This window comes from Macrobrachium rosenbergii, chromosome 41 (genome assembly GCF_040412425.1).
Source record: "Macrobrachium rosenbergii isolate ZJJX-2024 chromosome 41, ASM4041242v1, whole genome shotgun sequence".
NCBI classification, from domain to species: Eukaryota; Metazoa; Arthropoda; class Malacostraca; order Decapoda; family Palaemonidae; genus Macrobrachium; species Macrobrachium rosenbergii.
The window spans coordinates 90,047,894-90,070,223 of NC_089781.1; the positions used below are offsets into that span (position 1 = coordinate 90,047,894).

The following is a 22,330-nucleotide window of genomic DNA, read 5'->3' on the forward strand; positions in this document are numbered from 1 at the left end:
ATCCCTCAGAGAATGATATGATGTATGATATTCTCGAGCTTAAAGGTAGAGGAAGGGAAGGTAATTATAATCAGTTGGACTGTTCTTTTATGTAAGCCATTTCCAAAAGTATCTGTGGAAAATGAAGCTTTGTGGTTTTTGTGGAATCTGCATATATAAACTAACTACTTCTGAAAATGGAACCCAAAGAGTCATCAACGAAAAAATTAAATTTTTTAGCTAATGATTGAGAGTAGAGTACCTTCCCGTGATAAATTTTTCGTTCACTCGGTAGATTTCCCTGGTATCAAAGAATCACATTCACCTCCACAGTAGTGTTTTGAAAGCGAGGTTCTTCTTTTATCATGCTATTTATCTTTGCTCTTCATTGATCATCACAGTTCAGAAGCCCTTCAAAATGCTTTGCCCAAGCGATCAGTTATCTGCCTGTCAACAGACTAACTTACATTTATTATATCCGAATAATGAGACTTGTGTCTTCTTCAAAAGAAACGAAGCAATAGCGGGATATGAGTTGTTAATTTTAATATAAAACCCTTGGCCTTGCTGATCATCTGCCAGTGTTCTCTTGTAGTCAGTGGTGTGGGATGGCAAAAATTGTTAGGAAAATATTTAAATCATTGTTCGCACATACATTAGGCTTAATGACAAGTAAGATTATTCCAGTTACACTAAAAATTAAATATTCTCTCTCTCTCTCTCTCTCTCTCTCTCTCTCTCTCTCTCTCTCTCTCTCTCTCTCTCTCTCTCTCTCTCTCTCTCTCTCTTCCATATATATATATATATATATATATATATATATATATATATATATATATATATATATATATATATATATAGATATATATAATCACTACAGCTAACTGTACCTTATGTTGGGATGTTTGTAAGCGATTGCAACATATATCCCACACTGTCTAACTCTGGTTGAAGGACAAAACACACCAGTGCTGCTGACAGTAATCATCCTCTGCCTTTTACTGAAGATTCGGCCTTCCATTTTTTCCTTCTCCCTTTACCATAAAGTTATTCTTAAACATCATGCTCATTTTTTTATTTTTTCCCCTCATCCGTAACCCCTGACCTTTACAGAATATCTAAATGCGAAGCTCTTATCTTAGCGTAGATTCTGTACTTCCAGGAAAAATATTTTCTGTTTGTTGCAGACTTTACTCTCTTCTCCCAAATAACTTTTATATGGAAACGTAATTCAATCTCTCTCTCTCTCTCTTTTTTTTTTTGAGAGATGACAAAGTTCATGTCGCTACAACTGACTCTAAAATAATATCATAAATGTAGATGGTTGTACCCAGTGTTGGTACCTTATGATTTACTTATACAGTTTTTCAAGGCGCATCAGATATACAATATGCCTGCATTCATTGTTCTTTAAAATGTTGTATCTCTCGCTGACAAGGATTTTACGAAAATTTTTAACGATTGATGTAATCATTAAAGAGTAAAAGCTGCAACACGATAATAATAAAATTAAGCATGCAAAATAATGGAAATGTGTTTTTGCGTACTCTAACCAACGGAACTCCAACGCAAACTGCGAAAAGATAGTCGACGTTTAATTTATACTTCGATGAAGGTAGCTTTAATAAAAGTTACTCATTTTGTTCTCCCCAATAATACGTTACCACCTTCGGTTTTTGTGTCAATATGCATCCCCTCTTTGTAATTATATATATATATATATATATATATATATATATATATATATATATATATATATATATATATATATATATATATATAGAGAGAGAGAGAGAGAGAGAGAGAGAGAGAGAGAGAGAGTGTGTGTTTATGATTATTAAAACGACGAAAGCCGCAAAAGAATGATAAGGTCACCTTAGGCAAAATTTCCCTTAATTTGACAGAGTACTCTATATACCTCCAGGCGTAAAGTAACCTTTTTGTCTTTCCTCACGCGCATGCATGTAGCGCGTCACGTTCATGCGCTTTGTTTATTGACAGATGTCAGTTTTGACAAGTTTCTCATGTATATCAAACGCAAGAGATTATCAATTTTGCAAACAGTTACCTCAACAAGTATTGACAGAATGTAAAAAACGAATAAGCTATGTTTATTGACATTCTCTCCCAACCATGTCCCTCTGCGCAACAATGGTTAGCAGATTACTTAAGATAACCCTAAATTTAGTGATTTCCCCACACACTACTGTGCCGTTCATCATTTGCAAAACTTCAAAGGGTATTCCACCTACAAGACATGAGACGAAGAGCCGGAAAAAAAAGCACGTGGAAACAATATCGTTTTAACTATGCATTTCCGAGATTTAACCCTTTTATTATGTTTCCATTTTTGCTAGGTCAACTAAATAGTAAATTACCTGAGTTTGACACATTTTCTCGCTATGCCCCATAATAGACATCAGCTGCTATCGTAATTCTACATTCAGTAAGGCTATCCTATTCAAATTTCCCACAAATTCAATCATAACATAATAAGAAAACTAATTATTGTAATGCAAAAACATAAACTATCCCCAGAATCTCCTGAATTTTCCCTAGAAAATGTATTCGAGGAGGAATTCCCCTAGAAAGTCAAGAAATTCCCCCCGCGGAGGACAATAGCTGGCGTATCTTCCCCAGATTCATCCTACTCGATGTTTACAAATACAGTAATGGCGGCAAACGAAGTGATAGAACTGGATTCTGGCTCGTCCGACGACGAGTATAAGGTATGAATTGATGAATTGACCAACTGGTCGTTCGGCCATCACGAAAGGAAAGGGATTCGATGAACTAACAGGGATATACTCTTCGTTTACTGGTAGGCTAGGCGAAAAGAAAGGCCGGGGAACATTGTCATGCTCAGTCACCCCCTGTGTGGTCTCGTAGACCAGGCTTAGTCATAAGTCGTGTTCACAAACGTTTTATTTATTCTGGTCTGACGTGGTTAATGTCTTTGTTGTTAGGCTTTTTGATTAATCCTAACATGCAGAGGTTTATGCACGGTACAAATGTTGGTCTGGGGTTTAACATGCGGGGTACCTTCATATGAAGGTTAGGCTACGTGACGATTGGCTAGGTTAGGCCCCAGCCATACCTCCCTCCAAATGACGCAATTTAAGCCGGTAAAGTCGTGCCTTAAATTACGCCCGGGTTAAAGTTAAAGTCTAAAGTCTGTGAATATCTCCTTAGTCCACCGCAGTAAATTTAAGATGAATATGAGCACAGAGTTTCATACTAACAATATTAAGGAGACTAAGGGGTAGTAGGCTATTCAGAGTAGGGAGACAGGCGTACCCCAAGGCGTGAGGCGTGGCCCTGACCTAACTGCACTTTACCTTCCCATCCTTACTTAAGGTTCTGTGACCTGAATTGGCCAAGGGGGGGACTGTGGTAATTTTAAGTCGTAGTTCCGCGTTGAGTTAGACTATGGCAGTTGATGTTTTCATATGTTATTTTACTTGCTTTACAAGAATTTAAAGTAATATTTTGTCGGCCGGCTGTAACTAAACTGTAATTGACCTTTGAAGACTACATTACTGACGGGGTAAACCTAAGCCGGCATTCTGCGGCAAGCTGAATTACCGTGACTGCCCCCCATGGATAAAATTTTATAAGTTGCCAATATTCCCCATTGGTTAAGAGAATGGTTTTTCAGTCATATTTTCACAAGTTTTGAATGACTTTGATGATTTTGCTCGGAAATCAATAGTTCTTGAGTTAGGGTACCGATACCCTAACCCCAGAACTGTATTTCCAACGAAAATCGACATCAAGTTCACTAAAAATGCGTGAAAATATGCCAGAAAAACCATTCTGTTATACCCTCACTTCAGTTCCATTACAAGGCATTTACATAACTCTGTTTTGGAGTTAGGGAACCAGGCCATTACCCCCAGTTCCAAAAATAAGGGTTTTTGACCCAAATTGGCATCAAAATTCAAGAAAACACACCAAAATACATCAGCAAAAGTTTCGCTGTCATAATGTGTAATAATTACTCAAATACGCGCACACAAACACAGCCCCGCCCTGGCAAGTGGAGAGTGTTTACAATAGGCTTAACAACAACTCGCAGTGTTCGAACACTTGGCTTCTGAATGGCTTCAGGTTCATTTTTAAAAGAATAACTGGTAATGATTAAGGGCAATAACTAACCTAACCTAGTTAGGAAACTGGTCACTGTTTTGCTATTCTCTTAGCCGGGGGGCAAGCCCCCCGGACCCCCTGTACGGGATTCATTGTTGACAAGAAAAGACTAACATTCAAACAGTTTGGGCTTCATATTTTTTTTTTTTTAATGATTAAGGGGGTCAAATATGTTTTGCCGTGTTTAGTACTAGCCCTTGGGGGTCAAATGTGTTTTGTCATCTTTAGTACTAGCCCCTGGGGGTCAAATGTGTTTTGCCGTGCTAGTACTAGCCTTCAGGGATCAAATGTGTGTGTGTGTGTTAATAAGCAACCTTACCTTAATTATTGTCAGATGAACAGGAAAGTTTGGCATCGGAGTCTGGTAAATTCTCTTGACCAGTGGGTGGTTGTCGGTGGAACTCTGTGGCTTTTAAGATATTCCAAAAAATTTTCATTATCACTATGAAAGTTTTTTATAAATCTTCAAGGATCAAATGGACACCCTGCATATGTTGCTTGAACAGTAGCCATTGTACTAAATGAAGCTCATATTCAAATTCAGATAGAAGCAGGTGTAGGTGTAATAACTTTTGTTTTTTTGGAAAATGCAATATAATTGGTTGAAAAAGTCATGTCATTACTTCTATTGGCGGTCACCGGAAACAGTTCAAATTCACTGGGGAAATTTGGATGCGTGGGCGGACTTTAGAAAACGCACCGACCGGAAACAATTGAACTCATCAGACAAGGTGCATGCTTAGGTGGAACTTCACCGATTACGTCACCAACTGACATGTACACTCGCGAAACGGAGCTCTGAAAGTTGACTATCACTACTAAGGAAATTTTCAAAGATAAAAAAAAAGGTTTATTTTAATTAAATTCATTTTATATGTCAATATATATTTCAGATTAGTGTTTCTGGCATTCAAATTAGTGGTTTTCAAATGCTCTAAGTGAATGTGCATGATATTTTGAGCTAACGGCTGATGGAAAGGGAAAGAAGTCAAGGGAACTCAGAAAATTTTAGCGAGGCATAAAATTGCGTTTTTAACAAAAATTCATTATCTAAGTTATTTATCATTTGCAAGTAGTGTTTATGGGGTTCAAAATAATAAAAATGAAGCGCTCTTTTCAAAAATGTAGGTTACAATTTCATATCGTGTACAGTATGTGTATTCTGGCTGTGAAGGGTCAAGACTTTCCTATAATTAGTGGTGTTGACATGTTTCCCATCTTGCTGAGGATGGTATTTTATTCTAATTCATAATGGTACACTTTCAGGATTAACCATGAGGCTAAGGTTAATCCTGAGAATGGACACATTTGATTGTAGACTACTGTCCAGCTATTTGTTTTATTACATACAAGTGACTTCATTTTTAAGTAATGTATGTGTATGTATATGTCATATACTGTACAGGTATGTATATTGTATATTTTATTGTGACCTGCAGTCACTTCACTTATCATCCATACATGAGGAAATGGTATTGCCACTAACAAAAATGCCAAGTGTAGCAGATTATCACCTTTTTTCCTGAAAAGTTTGATCCCAGGTATACATTCTTCCCCATGGGTTAGGATTGTATACGGGGTTTAGGCTCTTTGCACAGAATGTTTGCTAGGGGTCTTTTTTTGAAAGGTAGAGTGGAGGTGCTGCCCCATAGTGCCATGGAGATGTTGATGATCTTGATCACAACCACGTGAATGGGAAGGGGGCAATCATCCTGACTCCAAAAGAGATTCTAATACCAAGGTTTAGTAGGAACAATTAGACCTTTACAAATAGGATTGCTTTCCCATGTGTAAAAACTGAGGATTTGTATATGTGTAGAAACAACCAGACTTGAGTAGGAACAAATAAATTAAATTTCATATCCTACTCTGTATAATGTTGAAGTACCTGCGGGTGAACTCGGTTGTGAAAGGACGTCACTCATTTGATGGTCGTAAGGGTCTGGGAGAACTATCCAGTGATTTGGATGTGGTTGTTACTGAAAACGGACGTTGGCTGGCTGCTCTCCCCCCTGTGTAAAGACCTCAGGTTTGTATGTTAGGAAAAATACAAATTATATACTTAAAAATTTGTCATTTTTCTATGTCCCCACTTTTGTGAACTGTGTCATGAAGGTGACCATAGTGTATCGCTCCGATTGCCCCATTAACAGGTGGTGAGAATCTTTTTATATGGCCCTTCCTAGTCATGGTTGATCCATGTCACACCCTAGACTTACTGGTTTTTTAAATCCAGTCAATCAGAATCGATTCTGATCGATATGGTAACTGGACCCACGCTCCGATTGAGATTCAGGCATTCTCTCTTGTTTGAACTGCCATGACTCTAGTGTAAGTTGTGAATTCCCACCATGGAAGATTTCAGTTCTTATTAAAGAGCTCTTGTTTTCCCAAGTATATGAATTTACCAAAATACGAGGTGAATTTATGAATTCTTATATCGGGGGAGATTTGTTGGGTGATTCTGCAGGACTGTAAAACTTGTAGCATTGGAAATATGATACTTAAGTGAATGAAAGAGCTGTCTTACTGGACAACCTGTGTTTGCATGACTGGATCCTATGAATTAGATAAAGTGATTGTGGATAAGTTAAGCCATTCATTTCCTGTTTTTTTTTTACAGGATTGTACGATGAAAAGTGATGATTTTGACCTACTACATTTAAGTGCTAGCCTAAGTCAGGTCAGGGCACTACAGCCTAGGTAAGGTTGTGTAAAAGTAGGACTGGTTAGGTTTTATTCTGTTTGAAAAGCCCACCACTGTTAAGGGATAGCCTAGGCCAGGCCATGTGCTCAAAATTACTGATGTTCAGTCGCACTTGGGAGGTCTTGGGCTCGCACAGCCCCTCCCCTGCCAGGTAAGGTTATGGCATCCAAGGTAAGATTAGATAAAGGTAGGTTTGGGTAGGTCATATCCCCTCTGAAATACCCGCTACAGTTAAGGGATAGGATTTTGTCAAGCCTTTCCCCCTCAGATTGTTCATTATTCAGTCCATCTACTACTAATTTTGTCTCCTTATCTTCCATTACATTACACGTTTTTCTGATTTTCTCATTCCTTGAGCTGTCTCACTTTGTAGCATCACACATCCATCAAAACATTCTCAATTCATTCACCTCAACCTTTTCTCACATGATTCCCAGTTTCTCTGCCACTTACAACCCTTCTGCTTAGACAGTACTTTACAGTACCTTACCTTTAACATGCTATGGTCACGCAAGAGAGACACATTATCTTCCATTTTTCCATCCTGCATGAACTTCATGTTATTTCTGCATCTTATTTGTCATCCGGCAATGTGTATCAGTTTTAAAAATCTGAATTGCCCTCTCCTCTTCATCTCCATTACTGGAAAACATTTAACTTGGTATTTTAACGCATTAAAATCAGGCATTCTGTCATCTCACTGGTTTTGTTATATGTACTACATGACTATCTCCACTTTCTCTCAGTTGGCATCACACAGGACAGTATTGTTCCCTTATCCAATGGGACCCAACTTTCATGACCAGATAGGAGAGGTAACGGTTCAGGTTGGATCTCTAGCTCAGCGTAACATCAGTTAAAGCCTAGTTTGTCTGGGTTACAGTGCTCGTGATCTATATTATACAATGGACAGGTCGTGTAATTTGCTCGTATACATCTGACATGACAGTAAAATATCATAAGCATTCTGTAGATCCTTAAAGACAATAATAAAATGTCATTACCTAACTGGGACTCAGCCCTTGATTCTGTAAGGATTGTGTGGCTCTCCACAAAAAAGCTATGCTCCCATGCCTATTGATTATATGATCCAGTGGGCATAACTTCCTATGAGAATGTTAGATTTTGGAAAAAAGAAGTGCTGTGAATGATGACAAAATCTTGTGGAAGTCCTATTTTTGAAATATTTTCTGTATGGTTTGTTTAGTTAATTTAGTAAGCATGAAGAGGTCATCTTCATAGTTCAGTATGATAACTTGTAAGTGTTCTTATCTGACCCGCTTTGAAATATTTCAGGACCCACCACGCAAGCCTATTGGTTGGAACTACCAGGGTACTGCTGTGAATGCTCCTGAGGTAGGAACCTCTTATCATCTTTGCTTGTGTGGGACTTGATAATTTTAACATATTATATTTTAGATTATCAAGCACTTTTGCTGAATATTGTTTTAGAAGGCTATTGTACTGTACTGCATGGTAATTTTTTGCAAAGCACATTACACTGACTGTTGCCGTATGGTTAATGTAGAAAGTTTAAATTTTCTCAGTTTTTCCTATTGTATATTTCGTATTTGCTATTTTCGTCAAAGATATGACTGTGAACGAGGGTGAGTAGTGTACAATTAAGCATGTTGACCTAAAAATCACAGTATTGTACTGCACAACATGAAGTAGTAGTGATCTTGGACGAAATCAAACTTTCAAGAGGATTTCTTGGCAATAGGCAGCAGCAGAATGCCTTCCTGTCAGGCAGTAAAGAAATTACAGCACAGGTTTACAGATATTGTTGAAGGGGGAAAGGTGGCAACGAAGGTAGTTCTGCACCAGGCTAGTCATTTTGTAATTATGCAGAGTGCAGTAATGGAGTGTTGGAGAGCTGATGCATGGGGTATGGAATTTTGTTTAGAGGCTGCATAGTAGCTTTTGTATTGTGGTGAACAAATAAAATGATTCTTAATCTGTGAAGTAAGGATATGCCAGTACATTCCACAGTGGGCAACAGCAAGCTTGCAAAAAAACTCTTGGGACAATTGTATCATTTCCTGAACAAGAAAAGAAACGACAGGTAGAATTTAGACATTTCACTGATACGAGTCCTCAGAGTTGGTTTGTGCTGGACATCTTTTAGGTGTAAAACACCAGCTTGGTACTGTGCCAAGACATTACTGTATTATTATTATTATTATTGATGTTGTCATTGTTGCTGCTGCTGCTCTTGTTGTTTTTTCAAATTAGTTTAAGGAGACCTCCAAGTACAGACACCACCCTACTTACGAACATTCAATTTACTAACATTTAGAGATACAAACGGGATCGCAAATTGAAATTGTGTTCAGATTGCTCCCCTTTGCCACCCGCAAGTTCAATTTTGTTATGCGCACCTATTCTATAGGTAGTGAACTGTGTTTTAGGATGAAAAAACATATAGTACTGTATTGACTTTATATCTAACTGTGCTTAGATAGATGTGAAGAGTACAGTAACCACTTACAAACAATTCAGCTATATCATACTGTGCTTAGATAGATGTGAACTTACAAACAATTCAACATACAAACGGCCGTCTGGAACGTAACTCATTTGTAAGTAGGGTGGTGTCTGCAGTTTTTACAGTTTCACTGTCATGTGAATCACCCAAAGGATGTGCTCTAAAATGATAATAGAAGGTTGGAGCAGTGTTGAGCTAAAGACGTTGGATGGCCAAGGAAGAAGAAAAAAAAAAAAAAAGGACAGTTTGTAAAATAAGTGGCAGAAAACAATCTGTGCCTAGCCAAGCCTGAATTTTCACTTGTCACCCCGAGGTCTATAAACAAGCGAGAACCCAGTAGCTGTCTTGAATTAATTTTAGAACAAGTTATTTATATATATTAAATTTTTTTTGTGTGTAGTTCTATTGGCTTGGTATGGCAAGGGCATGTTTGCATATTGTATGCAAGTTGGACATTGAGAAACCTCAGTTTTATTAATTAAGGCCAGACCTGAAAAATTCTTTTATGAGCTGGAAAATTCTTTACAGAAAAGGTACTGACATTGTCTTTTTTGATGGGTGTGTAGATAAGCTTCCTCCTGAACAAAGCTTTCCCAAAGCTTCTCTGAGGCTGGGGAGTTGCTTACCAGAAGCCAAAGAATATGCTTTTGGAGGAATTTTGCAGAAAGAATTTCTTTACAGTCCCCTTTTCCATGGATTTTACTTTCCACGTGTCAGAAACTAACTGGCTTATCTTTGAAGTGTGCATGAATTTCACATAAACATGTGGGAATTAGGATTAGGATTCTCAGCTGACTGACTTAAAGGTTCAGTTAGCACCTAATCTTTTGTTGGTAAAAATTGTGAGGTTCCAAAAATTACCTGTTGTTGAACACGAGTAGTTAAGAATGGTACACAATCAATGGGAGAGCTGTACAGAGTTTTTATATAGAAATTTCTAAGCCTGAGTATGACTTTATTAAGATCCAGTATTATGCTTGAGACTGTGTGTAGTTGGGTGGATGTGATTGCTTGTTAGCACAAAGCTCAGACTGCATACCATTCATGTTTGGTTTTCGTAATGTTTATGCATAGCATACTTTTAGGGAAAAAATGTGAAAAGTATGTTTTCATGCTTATATTCAGACATTCATTCCTACCTTAGAATGAGCACGCACAGATAGCTTTCCAACATTATTCTGAATTCATCACCAAGCTTTCTTTTTCCTAGTCTGCATTATAATTGGCTTCAAAGAATTTCAAATGTAACTACTACTTCCTTTGTTACTATTAAAACTTTGCTTACATTCAAGATTCCTTGTACTTTGAATATATCATTATCTGTGTATAGTGTAAATAATAATACTGTATTATACAGTACTATAGTCCAAGTGTTTGCCTCATGTTGCTGTGTAATTACTATATAAAATTTTATTTTACTAACCTCTTGACTCACATTCAGTTTAACTTGCCCTAGAATGCTATAACTATTACTGGGCGTTTCCTGTAGACCTGGCAAAATGGCATAGCCTTAGGCAGTGGCTTGTTCTGTTCAGTGCTAAAATTATGTGACCCTGATTGGCTGATCTTACTTGGAGAAAGGAACTATATCATGTTTATGATTTTTTCATGTTGTGTGATCCTGAGGCAAGCAAATTGAACAACCTTTGAATTCTCTTAGTACTCTTCTTCTGACCAATCTATTAAAATTTAAGGGCTTTTGGTAGCATTCTCTTTGCATATGTTTCATTCAGCCCGAAAGTTCTTGTCAGTAAAATAACTGTAGGAAATTTCTATTCATTGAAGAAATGCACATCAGTTAAGTTTATTCCATGACTGACTTTGAAATATTTCAGGAGCCACCACGCAAGCCTATTGGCTGGAACTACCAGGGTACTGCCTTGAAAGCACCTAAGGTATGAACCTTTTGATTACCTTGGTTCAGGGTTTGAGTGTTTTGTGGACATTTTGATTTTCTTTCTTTATGGGCACCAAACTTTATGTAAGCTGTATGCTGCATTGTATTGTTTATTAGCTCTGATAATTTTATAAAAGAGTAATGTGATCTCAGCTTATTTTGTTGGCTAACTGACTGGCAGTAGAATAACATCTTTACATGTAAGCAAACTAATGCAACATGAAAAGGTACTCTTAAAGCAAATAGAAACACTTAAGTCAAGTGTACTTATTAGTAAATGTTAGAAATAAATCTTTGATTTTATGTGATTATCAGTTAGCAATTAAAGCAACACAGTGCGTTGTACTCACTGAATACTCCCCATGTTGTTTAGTGGCACTATTTGGGGAAGAAAAAGTAACACTTATTAATTTCTTCATGATTCGAAAAGTAGCGTACATTAAATTTTTGTGTGCGATCTTAATGAGCCTGATAGAATTAATCCAAGGTTACTTTTGGCCTAATCTGGCACTGAATACTAAACCTGGTTTGGCCATATGGCAAGGACATTGCTGTCATCACTCCAATAATAAATGCAAAAACTAAAGACCTTAAAAGTTAAAATTACCAAAGAAAGAAAACTCTACTACATTGATAACCACTATCATGTAGGTTGATATGTAGAGACAATAACACTGATGAATCTTCAGTAGTTTCCATTACTTAATGTTTAAACATTCTTCTGGGTAGATAACTTTGAAAAATTATTCCACACATGGTAGTTAGAAATTTCCCTCTAGCAGATATTATTCCCCCAGGTAGTACATTTCAGTGGCATTTGCCTTGACTTGCTATGAAATATTTCAGGACCCGCCACGTAAGCCTATTGGCTGGAACTACCAGCGTACTGCCTTGGAAGCACCTAAGGTATGAACTTTTTACTATATGCGCTGGAGGATGTAAAGGCTTTGTTTGGATGCTTTAGTTAGAGTATTTTAATTTCCTCAAATTTACCCAATTACATTGTGATTCATTGTTTGGTACTGCACAGTTGGCACATCAGTATTACACGATCTGTATCTTGATTGCTGTTAGGGTCATGCAGAGCTTATTGCTGCCATAATTCACCTTAGAAAATTTAGAGGCATTTGATGCCTAGGTATAATGGTGTCTTTTTATAGATACAGTATTTAATTTTTCATTTTTGTGATCAGTAATTGCATAGATTGTGAACTGTGAGATAAATAAAATTGACTACTGTACTCTACTATGACCCATAATGCACCTAATACCAAAAGGCCTCAGGAGGTTCCAACACTGGGTCATATGGCCGAGATTTCAGAGATTCATTCATTCATTTAATGCACTTGTTGACTTTGACTCAAACATCTTATGGCATGGAATTGACCACAACCTATAAAACTGTTTGTTTTTAATAAGCACTCTAATATGCAAGTTTGTAACTCCACAATATTTACACTACAGTGATAAGTACTAAGTAAAGTAAGGAAGTAAGCAAACTGCTTGTGATTTGGATGCTAAGGGAAATTACCGAAATAAAGCAATGAATGTTCATTAAAATCAGAATGAGATAAGCAACACTACTGTAATAGCAAAAAAGATTGGAGACCATGTTATAACAAAAGTTATGTGTTATTATGCCTTCAGTTTTTTGCCATAGGTAATCTGTGTTGATGTTATATACTGTATTGAGACTTAATTTCAGAATTATAAAACTATTTAATGGTGACATACAGTAATTTAAATTGTACAGTTGTCTTTCTTGTAGATTAGGGCATCTTTTGAGAGAGCGTTGATTGACTAGGTTCAAGTGTGTAATGCTGTGGTAGAAATACTACTTTTTATGTTTATAGAATAGCCATGTTTTCCTGTCATCTAATCTAAATATGGGAACCACAATTTATTCCTATTTGTTGGATCATGTTCCTTCTAGAAATTAATTTGTAATTTCTCTGCAGTGCTTTCGTTTGCAGTTTTAGAACCATTTTGCCTATTTGCCCTTGACACTGAGAATCACGTAGTATAAGGTATAGAAATTTTTCCCTCTTACTAATAAAAAATTGCACATTTAAATTTCCCCAATCTTTAAGAAAAGAATAGTTATTAAAAAGTCATACAGAATTAAGAACCATTGCCTTTCATAACTCATTAGATGAAGGAGTCGGCCATTTCTTACAAATAATATTTTGCTGGCTTAATATACAACTGAATTCCTGTGGTTGACTCGCTGATGTAGCCCTTCAGGTAGTGGAAAAGTTTTGCTGTACTGTAATGAACTAGTGTAACTTTCCATTGACATCATTTGTTGGAGCAATACATTTCAGTGAAGTTTTCCTTCATCTCAGTTTGAATTATTTTAGGGGCTGCCACGCAATGCTGGTGGCTGGAAGAATAAGAATACTGTCTTGGACTTACCTAAGGTATGAAAATTTTAGAACACTTGAAGGTTAATTGATTTTTGGATGTCACCTTTATTGTTTATTTTCTTTTGAGGCACTTTAGCACACTGTTGATAATGGCATAACTTTGATGATGGTATGATTTTTGACATCCTGAAATGATATAGCCTTAGGCAAAGACTTAATTACCATCCCTTCAATAATTACAACCATAGTTATCTTGTAGAAGATATTTTTGAAAGTGACATTATTGTATGACAAATCATTGACCTTTGGAGGAACAGGGAGGAAAGAGACATTACCTGATGACATCATTCAGCAATTTCTTTTTTATGTGATCATTACAGCCCATTAATTATGAGATGCCTTATTCTATGGCAAATTAATCCCAGTTACACAGTTAACCTGAAAAGAATGCACAGCTCCATCTGGTCGACCTCTTACTGCCACTTGCAGCTACAGTAAACCCCCCGTATTCGTGGTCCCACGATTCGTGGACTCACCTATTCGCGGATTTCTCTGTAGAACGTATATACACATTATTTGAGGAAAATTTGTCCATTTGCTGTATTTTTCACTGAGAAATATTCACTAATTATTGTATTTTCATATCACTTTCATGGCTAAATGCACTCTTTGTGATAAAACTGTTAAAATACTCAGATATAAGCATTTTTAGAGGTTTTGTGTTTGATATATCAAAATAGGCAGTTGTAAGTGTTTTTAGAGGAGTTTTAAGTATTCGCGGATTTTAGCTCTTCGCATGGGGATGTGGTATGCATCCCCCGCTCATATGGGGGTTTACTGTACACTCATCCCATTTTGCGTCAACATCTCCACAGGCTTTCCCAGGTTGTCTGTATGGTTTCTTGCATGGGTTTTTTCTCACCTTTGCTCTTTATTCTAATTGTTTATTGGTGCATATTTTTGTGTTAGAAAGAACTGACTTTGTTTAGTTATCCAGAATATGTTGAGATGTTGGACAATTTAATTTATTGATTTTGTTATTGCAGTACACTCCCTGAACACCTGAATACGCCCTTAATCCCACTAGCCCAAACAACTCTCAATTACCCATCCCACTAGTGGGAATTTTAACAGCCAGCATTAACAACGCTGCAGGTAAAATCTTGCTACCATAACAAATGGTTGGCAACGCTGACACAGGTGTGCGTCGACACTCCCACTTTCGTCAATTGCTTTTTGTTCGCGCTGCCAGAAGGTTGTTTCCTTCTGCAGTGCGAGGTTTTAATCCTATTGCTGGACTTCTCTTTGTATTTTGGACTTCTGGTGAAGACCTAGATTGTATTTAACGTTTTTACTCCTAGATTTTCTGGATATCTTCGACGTGGAACATCTTTTGGATTTGGACTTGCTGGTTCCCTGTCTTGATTGGTCATCATAGGCTCTTTCACCTTCTACCACGTCTTTGGCTTCGACGTCGACCTCGACTGCCCCTTCAACTGGCGCTCATCGCCTCTTCTTCCTGCAGAGATGGATGAGTACCTTGAGACATGATAGACATTCTGTCAGGTATGTAGGAAAGTTAAGTGTGATGTGCATACTCAGTGCGATGAATATTCCGATTAGAAGCCACAAGAGAGGGAGGATTACATTCGTCATCGCAAGTCTTTGGCTAGTAAGGGCGGCAAACGTTGGTCAGATTCTTTGTTGCCCCAAGTATCTCAGGCTTCTGCTACAGATCAGTTGTTGGATTTAGCGAGTTCAGAGTTAGTCAGATAGATAGTGGATAAGATTGCAAGTAGTATGGCAAATTTAAGAGCTAGTCTTTTTCAACATTTCTCAGATAGGGATAGTAGTAGTGTTAGGATGTCTAATCCTTCTTCCTTTTCATCTCCCCTGCCTGTTCCAGAACCAGCCCTAAAGGGTGCTGAGGGTAATGGCCCCAAGCCTCTTAGTGGGTAGGAGCGTGAGCAGGCAGTGAAGGATCCTCCCCCAACCTCCTTGTAGTATTGATAAATTTAATGTTGATAATGTTAGCCATGATCAAGATCTAGGTGATAAAGGAGGATAGGTCTGGGTTAGGTAGTGAGGAGAAGGTATTAAGGGTGCAGAGTCGTTCTCCTGGATGGGTTCCGGTTTCGGTGTGGCTCAGTCTCAAGTCAGTGTTTCAGTTCCAGTGGTGCAGAATCCTTCTGCTCTAGCTGCTAACTCTCTTTCGACTGTTTCTGAATCTTCTACTGTAGTTCCCCCTTCTCTGTGTTTTCTACTCCTCCATCTAGTAAGGCGGATTCTGGTGTGCTCTTTCAGCCGAAAGTAGTTTGCAGGACCTGCAATTGGATGTGGCTGAAAATAAGGCGGATTTGCTTGGTCTTTCAAACGGGTACAGACCTATGGTGAGAGGTTATTTTTTGAATGGTTTCTCTAACATCAGAGAGTATATGACACAGTAGTGTCCAGAATTCATGTCGGATATGTTTCAGGATTATCGAGGGGGGTGGCAGATTCAGTGTACCTTTTGTCCTTTCGTTTTAAGTTTTCTTCTGGGTTATCGGTCGCTTCATCTCCAGCTCCACATTCTCTGTTGCTCCTTTTTCAGTCTTCCCTTCGGTCTCTTCTTCTTCTGCTCTGGTCTTTCCTGCGGCTTCCGCATCTTCCGTTTTCCCTCCTTCTTCGACTGTTGGTTTTTCCTCTTCTCAGGTAACCTTTTTTTGTGTGTCTGCTATTCCTCTGTCTCCTTCCTTTCCTTCCTCAGTACAGTCTTCTTTGGTAGGAGGAGCTTCGGGACAGGTGAAAACGCAGTTTTGGCAGAATTTGGCCGAAGGCGTTTCATGTTCCATCCCTTCGGGTATGTGCAACCCCTTGCTTCCGCTTCAAGCGGCTGTTCCGGTAGTATCAGGTGTTTCACAGGGTTTGCCTGTCGCTTCCAGTTGGGTTTGCGCTCCGCAGTTTTGGCAGGGCTTGTGTTACCTTCTTGAGTTTCTTTTTCGCCTGCATTTTCATGGCGATAAGAGTAGCTTCTATCTCTTTCATTCTCCCAACTTCTTCATCTTCTTCTGTCCCTCTGCAAGCGGTTTCGTTTGCTCATCCTCCCCCGGGGTTTAGCAGTGTGGGTTTGGCTACTCTCACTTGTCTTCCCCTTGGTAATAATGGAGAATCGGCTCCAGATTTTCTCGGTTCAGCCTTCCCGTCTTCCCGGCAGGTTCAACTATGCGGTTTCAGCTCCAGGTACCCAATTAGGTGTGGGTGCTCAGCATTCTGGTTAGGGTCGTGGTCTAAGACCATGGTTAGGGTGGTCCACTTGCGGACTCTTCATCGTTGTCTGGGCTTCGTTCAGTTCCTCCTCCTTCGTCAGTCTTAGACCATTCGGACATTGCAGAACAGGATTCTTATCTGTAGGTGCAGGAGATTCTGGCGGACTTAGAATGTCCTCTTGCCAGCAGTAACGATTATGGACGCATGCTTGATTATGTTACTTCTTCGTATCCTCAAGCAAGAGCTCTGGACCTCCTGGTTTTGTCAATTCAGTCTTTTTTTTGGGGGGGGGCCTTTTATGCTACTAAGCCAGCTCCTGCCTCTTTTTGTGTTGGCTGGTTTGGTTCGATCAGGTTAGACAGGCTTTGGAGGAGGTGGACAGTTGTTTAGCGTCGGTAGTGGCTTCTAATAGACAGGACTCTTCTCTTCTCTCTCCACGTCAGGTGATTTATGCAGTTCAAGGTAACCCTTTGGCAGGTGTCAGGTTGCCATTCAACGAATTGGTCGAGGCAATCCTGTCCAGGTCTCCGGCATTGTCTCTGCTCTCGTTGGGACTTCTCTTAGGGAAGCAGGTGCTTGGAGGATGTGTTGCGCAGTCAGACTGAGGCTCTTGCACACTCTCTCTGGATGCTGTCAGGTTTACTGTAATGGGGTTCTAAAAGAGTTACGGCTATGTTCCTTCGGATCTGTGGCTGTTTGCAGCTTAATAGATTTATTTTGAGGGGTCTGGCTCACCAGGCGTATGCTTTGGCTTTGTTTATGACGTTTGGAGCAGAAAAGTCGAAATTTCTATCTTGGTCATCTTCCCCCTCAGTATCCGGACGTTCATAAGAGGGATTGCTTAGAACACCTTAGCCTTAGCTAATTCTTTGTTCAAGGATGATGACGTAGCCAACATGACGAACGTGGTTGCTTCTAACTCATGTCTCTGGTGTCGGCAATTATGCATCGTTGAGGGTACAGAGTGTTGAGGTATCTAGATGAGTGTTGGTATTTGATCCTTGCTCTCTTCTCTAGAGGAGTTAGTAAGAGCGAGGGAATTTTTATGGAATCTGTAACCTATTCAGGTAGGAGGATTCTCTCTCTTCCTTTGAGGGTTTTCCCAACCCTGGGGAGGATCCAGTCAGTCCTTTAGCAGGTAGAAGGGTTCCTGCCCAACAGGGAATGGCCGGTACCAGCTTGGAAAAGCCTCTTAGAGAGAATGTCTCTCTTTCAATTCCAGGGTCTTGTCTCCAGATGCTCTCTCTTCAGGTACGTCTCAGGAATCGCTGGGACTTCCGCAACGAGAACGCAGTTATAGTCGGGAGCGATTCTTGCCTGTTGGATTGTCTGTGGTGGTCATAAGAAGTGCATCTGACACTGGGAAGGTCTATCGACTTCCCTCTTCCCGACGTTCATCTTTACACAGATGCCTCAGATCAAGGTTGGGGAACAACCTTGGAGGAAACCCAGGCATAGGGCCTCTGGGGGGCGTTTGGGAATGAGAGGAGTCAATAAATCTTCGGTGGGAATGAGAGGAGTCAATAAATCTTCGGGAAATCAAGGCTGTAAAGGAAGCCCTCAGTTGTTTTCAGTCCTAGTGCGCAACAGAGTAGTGGCTATGTTTAGCAACAGCATAATTGCCGTGTTGTATCTGAAGAACTCGGGGGGGTTGGGGAACAGGCTCAACAGAACTCAATACTATAGCACAGAGAGTGTCCTGAGAGGGTGCGAAGAATGAAAAGTGTCTTCTTCCCCAATTTATATCGGAGAGTTTCAATGTACTGGCCGATTCGCTAAGTCGCTCCCGTCAGGTATTGGGGGGTAGAGTGGACTTTGGCTCTGGAAGTAATAGGTCAGGTTCTCCGGAAGTGGCCAGCAACTGTGGACTTTTTCACGATGTGATTAAACCATCGTCTTCTGGTTTATTTCTCACCAGTGGTGGTCCCCATGTCGATAGGCACCGATGTGACGTTACAAATTGGAATCTCATGCAAGTGTATGCCTTTCCTCCATCCGGTCTCATTCATCAGGTAATAAGGAAATTGCAGGAGAGTGTCAAGACGACCTGGACTCTAATAGCTCCCTGCTTGCCCTAACGCGCTTGGTTTCTGGAACTCCTAGAGCTCCTTATGGAAGTTCTGATGTCCCTACCCATGCAAAAGTTCTTCTCAGACGACCGCACTCTCACCATTATCATCCAAACCCTCACGTGCTGTACCTAGTTGCAGGGCAACTGTAGAGAGAGCAGCTAGACAGTCTGGACTCCCTAAAGCGGTGGCTAGACAGCTTTCTTTCAGCTTGAGAAAGTCAACCCGTAAGCCTTACCAGGTTCAGCTGGACAAGGTATAGAAGTTAGTGTTGTAAGGAAGGTCATTCCATCTGTAGACCTTCCACAGCCAAAATAGCTGATTTTCTTTTATTCCTTCGGAAAGTCAAGGGTCTTTCGTATTCGGCTATTGCTGACTACCGCTCAACGATTAGCGGTACAATTAGTTTCCACCTTCCTGAAATCTCTAGTAGTAAGATAATCGATGATTTATTATGTTCTTTTAAGATTGAACTTCCTGTCTTGCCGACTTGGACCCCTCCGTGGGAGTTGTCAGAAGTACTTCAAAATTTTTCTTGCGTTCCCCTGCCTTTTGAACCCATTGAAGCTATAACGTTAAGACACTGACTAAGAAGTTGCTTTTTCTTATGGCTTCAGCTTTAGCTAGAGGGTTGGGCGAGCTTCAGGCAGTTTCTAGGTTGGGTTCCTATGCGAGAATAATACGTATTTGTCTTTCTTCCGGAATTTGTGGCAAAGATAGAGTCGGAGGTTAAAACTCTGCCTCGTTCTTTTAAAGTTCTTTATCTGCAAGTGTTCGTTACTGCTGATCCAGTGGAGATGTCTTTATGTCCGGTGCGAGCATTAAAGTCTGTTTATCAAAGGTTGAGAAACTCTGACTGCTTCTGCGCACACTTCTTGTCTCTCCGCGGAATCCTTCCCGTCCGCTGTCAAAGAATGCGATTAGTTACTTTCAGAGGGAGGTGATTTCCGAGGCTTCTCAGGGTTCTTCGTCGTCTTCAGCTCTGTATTTCCCTGTCCGCACAGTATTCAGAGTATGTCCACTTCATCTTCCTTTCTAAGGAATTATTCAGTGCCTTCTATTCTAGAGGCAGCTACTTGGAAGTCCGTCTCAGTGTTTACTTCCTTTACTTAAGAGACGTTCGATTCGCCTCATCGCGTGTAGCGGTGAAGACTACTATGTAGGGTGCATTTGTTTAGCTGAGGTGGTATTCGCTTAGTGCAGAGGTTTGGAGGGTTATTCACTTGTCCATGAGTAGCAGCGAAGTCTGTTATCTAGGGTGCGTTCATTTAGCTGAGATGGTATTCACTTAGTGAGGAGATTCTTACATTAACCAGATAGAGGAATTCCTTTTAGTCTTTAGGATTCTTAGGCAACAGTGATAGTATAACATGAACTTAGGTATAGTACGTTTTAAGTATCTTAGTCTCTGATAGTTTCCCTACGAGAGTCCAAGGGGGGCTCTAGTAGGCTAGGCTCTTTTGTCGGCGCTGAGATACTTGTTCGCTTGTCTGTCGTCAGGCCTTATCCGCAACCTGAATGGCGGAGGGTCAGCAGCTCGGCACACTGCTTCATTTCCCTCCATACATGAGAGGCTCTAAATAGCCACATGGGAGGTCCATTGTACTCCTCCGTACATGAGAGGTTCTGAAGAACCACATGGGAGGTTGACGGACCGAGACAGTACGGACCTGACGGGCGATCAAAGTACTCTCCAGCATGTTGTCACCAAAAGGCATCGATTTATAACTAAATAGATATCTTATGCAGAGCAGATCATTGAGCTGCCATCTCTGCAGTTGTAAAAATGGGGTGTGCCACAAACATAGATGGTTCTCCCGGAGGGACAGTGGCTCGGCACTCTGCCTCATTCTCTTCCATACATGAGAGGTTCTGAAGAGCCACATGGGAGGTCGACGGACCAAGAGTACTGACCTGACTGTCGATCAAAGTACTCTCCAACATGTCTCTTCACTGAAAGTATTGATTGATATGGTGAGTGTATGACTAAACGGATATTTTATGCAGAGCAGATTGGTGAGCTACCATCTCTGTGGTTGTCAAAAGGCGTGCAATAAAATTGATCCCTCCTCCTCTAAATGTTAATTGGGCGAATTCAGGTGTTCAAGGAGTGTATTGCAATATGAAGTTTTCATAATAAAACTAATATTGTAATACTTACCTGAACACCGGAATGATTCCCACCCTCATTTCCCCACATCAATTTTGACCTTGAATAAAGCAATTGATGAAAGTGGGAGTGTTGGCACACACCTGTGTCAGCGTTGCCAACCGTTTGTTATGGTAGCTCAAGTGACAAGATTTTACCTGCAGCGCTGGTAATGCTGGCTGTTAAAATTCCCACTAATTGGATGGGTAATTTAGAGTTGTTTGGGCTAGTAGGATTAAGGGCGAATTCAGGTGTTCAGGTAAGTATTACAATATTAGTTTTATTATGAAAACTTCATTTTATCTTGGGTTTTGACGAAATAAAGCTTGCTTCTTTTAAAGCAGAGGTTTTCAACCTTGGGGGTTGCAAGCTTTGTTTCTGGGGGTTGCAAAATCATTCTTTAGTGAGAGTATGTTTTAGCTTTTTTCAACTTCAGTGGGTAGCTACACGAAGCAACACCTGATCACTGGGCCAAAACAGTCTATAATTTAATTTATTTAACAAATAATTATAATGTCTTTTTAATGCAAGTAGCAAATTTATTACAGTGCCATGCTATTTTTGTACCAGGACATTACATGTGATTAGGGTTGCCATACGTCCCAGTTTGGCTGGGACTCGTCCCGGATTTGAGGCATTGTCGTGGGCATCCTGGTCAGTCAGAAAAATGTCCCAGAATGTTCAGTCACCCAACAATGTTTCAATGTTCAGTGGGGATGTGTATACAGCAAATTAACAGCGAAAAATATGTTTGCAGATAGACTTTGGACCCATCAGAGCAAAAAGGCCTAACAGATTTGGAAGCAGAAATGAATAGCAAAAAGATTGTGTTTTCAAATAAGCTTGTGACCCATCAGAGGGAAAAATGTCTAACAGATTTGGAAGGAGGAATAAATAAAAACGTGTAGATAGGTTTGGGACCTGTCATAGTGAATGTAGATTCCTTTTGTACAGTCTTTGGTTGATGAAAATATGGCAATTCTACATATTGAATAAAAAATTTTGAAAGGGGTCATCGGTCATGTTGAGTTGCTTATAAGGGGTCTTGGTATGAAAAAGGTTGAAAACCACTGATTTAAAGTGTATGTGAACAGGGAAATAGTATAATAATAATCTATGCTGAATTTTCCTGAAATGTAAATTTAAGTTTGTAATAGTTTGTATCTGAGATAATGAAGAATGAATACATTGAGGGTTGATAAGTTTTTGGTGAAGTTTTGCTGTGAGGTTGTTGTTTTGATCCAGTTATAATGTGCCTTAGTACACATGTTAAGGGC

At 39.7% G+C, this 22,330-nt stretch overlaps 1 protein-coding gene across 1 annotated transcript in view; it reads left to right on the forward strand.

The window, feature by feature from the left end:
* Positions 1–2,607: 2,607 nt before the first annotated feature.
* The window catches only part of LOC136826989 (enolase-phosphatase E1-like), a 100,809-nt gene continuing 81,086 nt past the window's right edge, over positions 2,608–22,330 (forward strand). The window contains 5 exon segments of the mRNA XM_067084637.1: positions 2,608–2,708; positions 8,132–8,191; positions 11,159–11,218; positions 12,067–12,126; positions 13,581–13,640. Coding sequence (XP_066940738.1) covers positions 2,634–2,708; positions 8,132–8,191; positions 11,159–11,218; positions 12,067–12,126; positions 13,581–13,640 — 315 coding nt within the window. The 5' untranslated portion in view covers positions 2,608–2,633.